The 11,730-nt window shown below is 33.6% G+C and overlaps 1 protein-coding gene across 1 annotated transcript in view; it reads left to right on the top strand.

The window, feature by feature from the left end:
* The first annotated feature begins 6,284 nt into the window (after positions 1 to 6,284).
* LOC142350525 (uncharacterized) overlaps positions 6,285 to 11,730 on the top strand; it is a 37,629-nt gene continuing 32,183 nt past the window's right edge. The window contains exon 1 of the mRNA XM_075402376.1: positions 6,285 to 6,778. Within this exon, the coding sequence (XP_075258491.1) occupies positions 6,445 to 6,778 (334 nt within the window). The 5' untranslated portion in view covers positions 6,285 to 6,444. The remainder of the gene's footprint in view (positions 6,779 to 11,730) is intronic.

Here is an 11,730-nt window from a genome sequence, read left to right as displayed (position 1 = left end):
ATTTGAACACCTTGATCCGATGAAAAATGCTATATTTAAAAATTAAATATTCGAAATAATCGAAAACTTCCGTATGAAATACCAACTTTTTTCCTAGACAAGCTATAGCAAAAACTCTTTTTTTCCTACTCTCTGGTTACACAGGGGATACTCGATAACAAGTTTAGCTCCATTTGGACAACATATTGACCCAATCAAAAATAACTATAGTTATAATTCATATGATTCACACTAAATAAAATTTAATTTAATTAACTTCGCCTCAACTTTTCGTAACTTCATGTAAAATATAAATTTAACTATTAGCGTATAAATTTACCATAACGGCTACGGTAGAATAACATAAAGAGTTAAAGAGAAATTATGGTAAAGCAAGATATTTTACCTCAACCGTTAAGGTAATTGTAAATTTAGGTGGGCTTTATTGAATGTGTCGAGGACTTAATTTTTAAAGCAAAGCCGATGTAGATTTAAGTTATTGTAAGTTAAAGAAAAGCGCATTTACCTTGAAAGTCAAGGTGAGTTAATTTTTTTTCGAGGTACCTCAGTTTTATTCAGTGTGTTCGGATCTTTTCCGTTTGTGCCCCCCCTTCCAGCTTAGTGGGCGCATATTATTTGCACCCCCAGACGCACGTGCCATATTTTTCTATAATGATTTACAATGTAATGACACGTGTTCTGTTACTGGGGGGCGCATAACGTACTGGGGGGGGGGGGGGGGCACAAACGGTGTTCAAATTGGGACTATAATTCAAAAGTTGAGCTCCTTTTTCTCAGCGGGATTTACATTAATTTCGAAAGCTCATTTACTGAAGAAGAAAAGAAAAAGACGCAAACGCCATCGACTGGAGTGCAGAAAAAAAACTTTTGAGTTATGAGAGGTGGAGAGATGAAATAGCACAACACATGGACAGAACGCAAGAACTGAAAAAATTGGAAACATTTTGTCGTTCAGAGGTGTTTTGCATTTTTTAGTAGCGAACATCATTCAGTTCTGGGTACGACTTCTGGGCTGTATCTTTTTATTTCCTTCCAATCCTAATTAAGAATACTTAGAATATAAAAAGTTTGAAAGAATCTTTGAATTAGTACTGTAAATCTTGATGTTTTGCATTGAAAAAAGGAAAACCAAGCGTTGCAGGAACAAAATGAAGGACGCAGGCGTAGAAAACGAGGGAAAAACGTTGTTGAAGCTTTAATCAAAACTGAATTCCATTTTTTAAATATAATAATTACAATTTTTTTAAACATAACCGACTGACGTTGGGAGAATTGCTCAAATGTATTGCAGCCTGCTTCACTGGGGGCGGGGGGCTTAGGGGCTTCAAATGACGCCATTGGAGGTTATTGTATACCACTCTAACCACTAAAAATAAAATTCATAGTGAAAAAATGAACACTAATTTTGGAGTACTTTTTCTTTGACTTTTAGTAGTAAACTGCCAAAAATAGAGTTCAGCTGCTGACTATTTTGAATGAGAGCGAAAATTAGATTGCAAAACGAAGAAATTAAGGGCACATAAGTCACTCAAAATGTCAAGACGGTCAAGCGAAAATTTTGAATACAAAGATCAGCAGGAGATACAATGTTTCAGAACTGAATTAAGTTTTTACACTTGAAATGTGCTGGTTCAGCGCTGAAATGCTCTGAGACTCAAGTTCGGGAGAGTAAAAAGAAACTCCTTGCATCAGGCAAATGAATAGAATGATTATTGGATGAAAAACGCATGCTTCATCGTTTTCTATGTCAAATACTTTGTCAAATTTGAAAATCATTTGGAACTCAGAAACAGCTTAAACTAACTGCAAATTCCCATGTAAGGTTTTCAATCAAAACTGTCTTCCTAATAAAATCGGCAATTGAGTTGACAAGCTATGGTATTCAAATCAAAGGGCCTTACTTGTTCTTTTTATTTTTGTATTTGTGCCTGTTCTGCATGTCAAATGTTAACCATCTAATATCATCTGCTTTTAAAATGTTAAATAAACACTTAATGAGCAGACAGAATAACCGTCAAGCGCAAAAAGGTCATTTATGAACGGTGTTTTTGTAATTAGTAAGTACCGGTAAAACCAGTCAGGGACATGATCAATAGAAGCATGAACAATGGATTTTTTAAAATCGTGTCTATTGTTGAAACTTTTCTGAAAATTAACTCATTCTGTGACCATTTTAATTCCAAAATCGTCATTTCTAATTATTTCCTTAAGCCGACAATTGATTTATGTACATTTTATTCCATTCTTGTTCTTTCTAAAGAACACATGCAGTTCCGCTAAAGAAAACAACCGGAAAATGGAAATCAAAACAAAATAGTTTTAATTGTTTAATTTTAAACGTTCCGTTATTTTGCTGTACAAAAATTGAATGTGTTTTGTTTCCTTGGAACTCCCTATTTTAAACATTCCGCCATACATTAGGTTCAAAGATAACTGAGTTATAATTGCGTTGCCCCAAACCAGTGAAAAATATACCAATTGCTCCGTTTGTCAGGAAAAATATAGCAATTGCTCAATTTTGAAAAATAAGGGTTAACTCATTCTGGGTCAACCGATTACACAAAACATATCTTCCGCATTTCATGGAATAAAGTGTTCTTGTGCTGTAAAATTTGGAATCAATGCTTTTACATCCAATTCAACAATTAAAGTGGCTTGACTCTGCTCGATTAAAGGTTTTGAGCATGTTTTGTTACTTTTTTGTTTTCGAATTTTGTGAAATTAGCCGGCAGTGCCGCTTGGGAATCTCACCTCAAAGCATATTAGAGCGGTAAATGATACTTTAAATTAATCAAAAGCCTATCTGAATTTTAAACATTTTCCTATTCAAATTGAATACATTGAGTATTAATTTAGATTTAAAAAGCCAAACATAACCATAAACTTTTGTTCCTGAAAATTTATAGTCCACAGACACTTGTAAATCAGATTTTAATCAATTTTTTGTTTGTTTTTGTTGTTTTGTTCTTCAGTTCAACTATCTACGCAGCAAAATTATTTTGAAATAAAATAAAACTCCAGTAAATTGGTTTTAAATTTTTCAGATTTTTTTTTGTTTTTCGGAAGAATTTAAAATTTTGGAAAATTGTTAATATTAATTGACATTATTTTGCTGATATTTGAGAAGGTAAGGAAAAGGAACGAACTTGAGCGACGTAAGTTGGAGTGGAATGTAGCTTTAATTGTTATGTAAACAAAAGAGAGACTAGCTTCACAAAGTGATCAAACAGAAACAGTCGAAAAAAACTCATAGCTCATTGAATAAAAGGAAACAAGAATGATTACAGCAAAACAAAGGAATGGAAGAGCTTGGGAAAAGTAATGATCTTTTATTATGAATTCCCTCAAACCACAAAATTGCACCCCTAAAAGCAATTTTATATAATAAGAATGAGTGCGTATTCCTTATAATCAACTACAGGTATGGGGTTTCTTTTCATTGTTTTCACGAAAGATACAATGGGTACGTTAACTGGAAAAGTTACTGCATAAAAGAGGAAAAGAAAACGAAAAAATGTGCTCTCAACGAATTTTGTCTGGCCCTTTTCCTGCATTTTTCCACGAAAAACAATATTTGCTCTCCCTATTTATTACCCACAGCATGGGAAACAAAAAAAAAAATAAAGAAAAAGAGATAAAAGTTTTGTGACGAATCTTATTTTGACAAATTAAAGCAAATTGTATGTGAAAAAAAATTAGCAAAATTTTTATTTTGCGCATGGTAGGAGCAAAGATTTTTAATCAATAAAAACTGATTTTTTAATGACTTAATTCAACAAATGTTTGGCTTTTATGGAAAACAATCAAACGGGTTAGGTTCTTTAACAAAATTAAGCAGAACAAAAGAGTGGTTGAAGGAAGATGCATCAAAAAATGAAATGATGAAAAAATTATTTGAAAAAGGCTTCGCATTTTTTAGCAATAGCTATTTGGATCCAAACTCGTGCTCCCTTAAGAGAACTTTATTGAGTAATATTCCAGAATGTAATTCGTGTTTGTAGGAGAAATTTGGTATAAATCTTCTGGTAGTTCATAAGATCAAAAATATTGAAAGCGGAATTTTTAGTAGAATTAATGATCTATGAACTAAGTTTAGTAATTTATGTAGAAGGAAAGGGCAAATTACTTAAAACAACTCTTGCTAAGAATCGAATGAAATGAACAGAAGAACACAAGGGCTGCATGAAAGAAATTCTGAGAGAAAGAAGCTCAAATGTAACAAAATCAATCGTCCTGAATTTTACCACCGCCCGCTAGTCCTCAAAATCCTACCTCCTCAAGCCCGATCCTATTTTTTAACAGGTGACTCCTGGGACAACTGCTTACGCAATGAGAATAACAACGGGCTTTTTCCGTCACCCAAATCAGTTCGTTTTGCTTTTTAAAAACAAACAAAAAAGAGGATAATTGATTTTTTGTGTGCTTCTATGAAAGAATTAACTTTTTTAACAAGTGTCACCGAAATCTTCTTCAATGGAGTAAATCATCTCTCAATCTCAAAGTATAACGCTGAAAATTATTATACAAAAAGGGGGCAGAATGAGACAAGTTATACCTGATTTTTTAATACTATTATTATCAAAAGCAATGGTTATTTTTTTTTAAAAAAACAAACATTGCTACATCCTAAGTTTAAAGCAGAGAAACTCATAGGTTAAATCGGATACGTATCCGTTCCTAGGAAAACCAGCATGCCTTAACTCGTATACGCATTAATCAGCATGAGACATAAGTTCAGTTGAGCTTTGACCTTAGCCAACCAAGTAAACCAGGGATTTCCGTTCAACTTAAGCAAACAATTTTTATAAAATGAATCTTGTGACTGACTTTCTACGCCCGTTATTGCACCTACTTGTTAGGTAAAAATGTTCTAAATGAAATGAACGTTTACTAATGGCTGATAAAGACTGACAAGGTTGAGTACTCTAAAGCACACGAAAAACAATCAGAAGAGAGAAGGACTGGCAATTCTGAACAACAATGATTCGTCCGTCAACTTTGAGATCAACAGAACGCTCAAGCGGAGCATTTGGTCACGGGCGAGAGAAGAATTGTATTTTTTTGGCGAGTCCTTTGTGAAAAAACATAGTTTGTTAAGTTGCAGTGAGTGAGACTGCAAAGTTATTCGAGATTGTTTGTTGAGAAGATACTATGTTTATGGTCAGTAAATTAGCTACTGGGAGGCAGAAATTATTATAGGTATTTCGATTAGGAAGTAAATTTCATGAGTTTCGGATAACTGTGGATAAAATGGTTGAACTGGTTGATTTAGTGTGGGCCATTAGTTAGTTTTGATAGAAAATACAATTGCCCGAAGTGAAGTTTTCCAACAGCCAAGTGAGCAGCACTTCTAGGGACAACAAATTACACTCCCAACAACAAGAAGAACCACCAAACAAGTTTTTCGGAATTTTGATATGGTTTTCAGCGCTAGTTAGTCCCCAGATAAAAGCATTCTATTGATAAAAATACAAAATTCTACGGGATATTTGAGGTCGGGTTAATTACCAAAACGAAACAAATTATAGCTTCATTAGCTCAAAAACAAATTACACACTCGAATGAGAATAGGTCCTGTTAATGTTGGATTGTAAGGGAATTTGGATATGGGATAAAAATCCCTCAATAGCGGAGTAGTATAACTTTTTGCTGTGGAATCTAAATGAAAAAGTTAGCTGCCCATTTCCAATAAGGCCTAATTTGCCATTTTGTGAAATTTGGCGATCAAATGATGGCCTGGAGTCAAATCATTCTAAATTTCTAAATGGCCCTTATTACATTCTTTACCACGCTTTGTAGAGTTTAATTGGTTATTGGACCTTTAGATGGTATGATTCGTTGCCGATTTGTAATACAACGAGCAATAATGGACTGTTCCTTGAAAATTTTTTTAAAAAATGGTTCTTGATCGATTGATTCAAGTCCAACAAAATCGCCTGACTGACGTTCAGTTTCCGTCCCTCCTTTCAAGGAAGATTGGAACAAAAATGACATATGTTTGAAAAAATGCGAGAGTAAAATTACTTCAACTCATGCAAAATACATGCATTTCTTATCTCTTCAGCTATTGTGTCAAAAAAACACAAGCTCAAAAAGCTTCGACGTATTGCTTCATTGAATAATAATTTTTATCTTAGTTAAAACAATGTATGCTGTTCACTATGGTTACAAACTCGTGATCAAATTTTGATATGCAAAATAGTTTTTCAGTCGAAAGGGTATCACGTATAAATATTGTAATCGCGTAATTGTTCAACACAAAAGTGAAAGTTTTTATCGATAAATTGAGCTGAATTAACATTTTTCGTGTGTTAAGCACGTTTAAAAATTTTATTCGAACGGACTTTTTGAACAAATGTAAAATTGCTTTTGAACAGAAACTATTGTACAGCGTTCTGCAAAGCCGAAAAACTGTAAAACGAAAAACTTCCCATTTTTTTCAAAATGGGAGGTGGAGCCCAATCGAAACACCAAACCCATGTTTTTACAAACGAGAAGCAGCTTTGGTGTAGTGGTTGCAAAGGTCCCTTTGACCAACCAGTTAAGCTGGGTTGCGGGCACAAAGTATGCGGTCCCAATTCGAAACACAAATGTGCCGAAAAAGTTCTCGAAAACAAAATTTGTCCCGTCGCAAGTTGTGGATTCAAACTTCCCGAGAACCCTGGAAGAAAAGATTTCAAATCAGTCGATACGAATGAGGCTTCAGAGTATGATGTCGCTTTTCAGCTGGACATGGACGACAGGGGACCTGATGAAAGTGCTCCATCTACTTCGAAAGGTATAGTTTTAATTATACTGAACGGTAAAAGTAAGTTGGCAGCCCTATTTTTACGAACTTAAACTTCCATTTTCGACTCAATAACACTCCAACCTGAAGTCAAATTTCGGAGATTTTTTTTCACTATTGATCACATTGGCTAGTGGTCTTGTGTACTTATGAAATTCAGATAATGCGTAAATATAATTAACCAGATGCCCAAAGTAAAGCAAAACTGATCAATTCTATTCACGTCTCACAAGAAAAAGCAATTTTTCACGAAATCACTTTTTATTCATAATTTCTCTCTCTCTCTCTAATGTTAAACGCAAATGTAAAATCAATCATAGTTTAAAAAACTTTAAAACACATTACATTTTGTGACAAGTTTGTTTTAACTGTGAAACTTGGATGGAGTTCATCAACTTAACATTCGGATTTCTGGAAAGTGAACGTTGCGTTTTATCTGATTTTCATAGTCAGGCGCAAAGACTAATGTAGGAGATCAATGGCGTAAAAATTGTTTTCAAAATCTGGTAACAAGTTGGAGTAATATACTGAACGGCAAAGCGGCGAAAGGTAAGTTAGCATCCCCTATTTTCATGAGGTAAGAATTCAATTTTGAGACAAGAAAAATTCAAATTAGAAGGACATTTTGAAAACAATTTTTACACCGTTGATCCACTAAACTACTCCTCTCGCATACCTAGGATATTCAAATAAAACGAAATGGTCTCTGACCTGAATCCCAATGTAAACTTCACCAAAGTTTCACAGTTAAAAAGACAGTTGTCACAAGAGTACTATTTATTCACATCTCTCTCTTTAATATTTAATACAACGCGAACTCAGCAATAGTTGAACAATCTTGAAAACATATCGCATCATGTAACAACTTTCTTTGCACGGTGCAATTTTGGTGAAGATTTCCAACTCTACAATTGGTTTCTGGTGAGTAACCGCTGCGTTTTATCTGAAATTCATTGGCAGGCGCGAGGACTATTGTATTGTATTCATTCAATTGCTGCAGTTTTGCCTCAAATTTTGAATCTATACATTAAAAAAAATAGGAAAGCTAACTTAATTTCGCCGTTCAGTATATGGCCTCAAACCTTGAATCTTTACTTTGCGAAAATAGGAGGTGCTAAGATTTTTTCCTGCCTCACACTTAACCGAGATTTTTTTATTTCTTTAGGGAATTAGCCTACAGCCATTTCTGAAGACAAATGAAACACCAAAGCACACATTTTCTACAATGTGGCAGCATAAACTTAAAAGTCGTTTTTATTAATAGCCGCGTCAGCAATTGCAGGCGGCTATTATTGCGCTCCTATTTTTTTTACAATTCAAAAATTTGAATTGTACTGAGGCGCTGTATTTTTTGTAAGATCTGTTCACATTTTGTCATGACCGTTGAACTCAAATTGGAGTAGTGATTTTGGTCGCGCCGAAAGAAGAAGTGTAGCGAAAACGCGAGTGGTTTTGCGGGTTGAAATGTTTTAACACTAAGTTTAAAGTATTGTGAGAAAAAGGTGTTTGAACAAAAATTGCTTTCTCGCTGGTGATTTTATGTTCACATGCGGCCATTTCACTTTTGTTTTTACTGTTTTTTGACTTTTTGGGTCGGAGTTTTTCCTTAATAGTTTTCCCAATCCATTCATAGTTCATTCTAGGCCTAGTTTATTTGTTTAAACCAAATTTCATTTTTTCGCTCATGATTTTTTGTTCGCATGGTGCATTTTATCTTTGATTTTTTTTTTCAAATTTTTTTATCTGATTTTTTTGAAATGATCTTCCCAGTTCTCTTATAGTCCCTACTAGATCTAGTGAATGACAACTCTTTCAATTGTACGTCAGGACTTGTCCTGCTATGTTTTTTTACTTCGTCTGACAGAATTTTGTTTTGTCTTCCCGCGTTTTCGTTTTTTCACACAATCCAATTCAGGTTTTAACTTTTTTACTATTGTTTCAAGCCTCTTCAAACTCAATGAGTACAGTTTGTTCCAATGTTGTTTCGTTCATTTATTCTTATCAACGTACTTGTCACACGCATTTTAATGGTTTGAATTCAACTGTGTTTTGAACGCTGTTTTACCCAACTCTTTCTTGCCAATTGCAAGCGTAATTTGTTATGTTACCATTATCTCACCTTTATTATTTATCCTTTTTTCAGGGCCTTTTTCGTTAAAAACCCTAAATATATACAGTATATATGCAGCCCTCGAATTTCTTCGAAAATGTTTTTGTTATTAACTTAACCTTCAGAATAGTTATGGTGTAATGAGGTCTGTAACTTTTTTTTGTATCCAATTTTGTTCCCTGCAAAAACTGCAAAAGGCTCTGCTATTTTTCATTTTTTCGAATGAGAATCTCTGCGGATCACAATTTGCTAACCTCTCAACTAAAATAGAGGCCAACAGAATCTATCGCGGCTATTTTCCGGCAACCTGTCGACTATGTTTAATTTAGAGACAGGTTATTAATTTGAACCGAAATAAAATGTGAAGTTTAAATTCTTGCTTTGTAGCTCAATTTTGAACTACATAGAATATCTGGCTTCTGATATTTAAATCAAAATTTTGTGATACAACTGATGCTCTCATTTTTTGTTCTGACCGGTTCTTGGTAGTGTTACAAGTATTAAACTTGTGTAGGAAAAAAGTTGGTGGTAAAATTTCACGGTGAATTAAAGTATCTATGAAAGACCCCACAAAATTGTCTTCTACTTTTTCAATTTTTTATTCTATAGCATACTAAACATTAATGGAAGAAAGAGAAAAAAACATTAACATAAATTGAAAAGAAACCAAAGCACTAGGAAAACAAATTTCAGATGACAATGAGGGAGAATTAGAGCGCAAAATGACACTTTGCTTCTATTTTTGTTTTCAAAAAAGGAATTTTTTCCGGGGTTTGAGCTAAATTATAACCATGTTTAATTGAAATCATACATATTAACAAAAACACTTCCCGACCTTGAGTCTCAGAGTTTTTCAGTGCTGAACCAGCACATTTCAAGAGTAAAAAGTTGAATCAGTTCTGAAACATTGCATCACCAGAACACTCTAAGTTTCTTTATGCGCAATTTTTTTCATTATGATTATATTGAAAACATAGAGTTGACCCTGGTTAAACTTATCCTGTATAGTCCAAAGAATACTCGTACCCCGAAATTACGTAATTATCTGAAAACCAGTAATTACTATTTTAATATACGCACTATATATGCAAAAGGTAGTTTGTAGGCAATCACTACAAAGCGCACTTGAGATGGAAATTAAACGTTACCAGTACTCACGCGTAAGTTCGAATCTCTTATGCAGCAAACCTTGTTCAGTAAACTTTAAATCACTGCAAATTGTGACTTGGACAGAGTACTGGCCATCCTAAAAAACAGAATCTTTCCAGACTGATTCAGCGCCTGTTTGCTCTAACACCAACCTCCGTGATGCTCTTTTAATAACTAATCTAGGTTCAAAAAACCTCATTTAGTGCAAAAACACCTCTTAGTTTGTTTAGACTTGTTTACGGCAAACTGTTCGTTCAAGACAAAAAAAATACTAATCAAAAATTTTCTTTGTGCTACTTTTTGTCAAGCCAGTAATAGAAATTCGAGGAGTTTTCAAACTTATGTAAATAAAAATTTTCCCAATTAGTTGATGTTGTAGTTCTGGGAGTGTTGAAAATGTAATTTGAAACGTTAAAAGCTCATCAAACACTGGCCTCTCTATTGCAGAAATTGCAACCGCAACTAATTGCAGATTTTTTGAAAATTATCTCAAGTCAACGATAGGTAAAAAATTTTAACAAAAAGGTGACAAAAATTTTTAATCGTGTCTTTAATGTTGCATGATGCGTTTTGGTTCTACTCAGAGATTTTTACTATATTGAATGAGTAAGACTTACTTGTATTTTCAAGAGGAGAGAATTAATTTCAACTGGCTAGATATTGTCACAATTCGAGTTTCAATTGGCCTTATGTTTCTTTGAAGTTGTTATACAGTCTAAAATCTACTAAAAAGATATCGTTAGTCAGCAAAAAATTTATTAAAAATGCAACAACAAAATTTTAACCATTTTCGTTGTTTTGAAGGGCATGAAAAAACTTCTGTTTTTGCTGGCAATTTTTTTAATCTCAAAGTACAAAAAAAATTTAATCTTCAGGCAATCTTCACAGACAATAAGTTAGGAGCACAAAACAAATTCGTTTGCAGAGTTTTTATTGAACGTGAAGTCAATCTCAATGCAGGTGTCAACATGTTTCGAATAACATGAAGGTATTAATTACCAATCGTAATTTCCACATCGGAACTGCTTTAAAAAAATACAGTATGCATCTTCAGAAAGCCGTAATAGAAGCTTTTTTCGCTTGATATTATCTCTTGAGCAGACATCAAAAAAGGCAAAAACATAAAATTGGCAGCGCAGAAAGAGATTAACTCATTTTAGCAAAAATAGCAAAATAAAAAAATAAATAATAAGCATGTATTATTATTTATGTTAATGCGATATTTAAATTCTGCATGTCTTTATCCTCCTGATCAATGCAAAATCCGCAAAATCACAATTTGCTTCTCGGAAGGTTGCAATGAATCAGCTTTATAATACACTAGTGAAAACGTGAACTACTTGAGGAACAGGAGGTTCGGAAGGGCACAAATTGAAAACAAAACATTTCTCAAGAACAGATGAGCAATCAACATTTTTTCCAACTTAGTGAACTTACTTTATGAAACTAGAAAAATTAAGGGCACTCAGAATGCTTGGTTTTTCTGTATTTAATAAATTATGCAGCCTGAAACATGTCAAGAAACGAAAATTTTTTTACTATCTCGATTGCCCATATTCAGATAAATTGGGAAATGATTCATACACACATATATGATAGCAACTTTGGTTGCCAAATTCATCAATGTTATTGCCGTAACTTTATTCTTTGCTATAAACACAAAAACTGATCAAATTTAAAAACC

This window comes from Convolutriloba macropyga, chromosome 12, assembly GCF_964194025.1.
Source record: "Convolutriloba macropyga chromosome 12, txConMacr16.3, whole genome shotgun sequence".
Taxonomy (NCBI): domain Eukaryota; kingdom Metazoa; phylum Xenacoelomorpha; order Acoela; family Convolutidae; genus Convolutriloba; species Convolutriloba macropyga.
The sequence above is the reverse complement of the archived record's forward strand: the minus strand, read 5'-3'. Positions and strand labels throughout refer to the sequence as shown.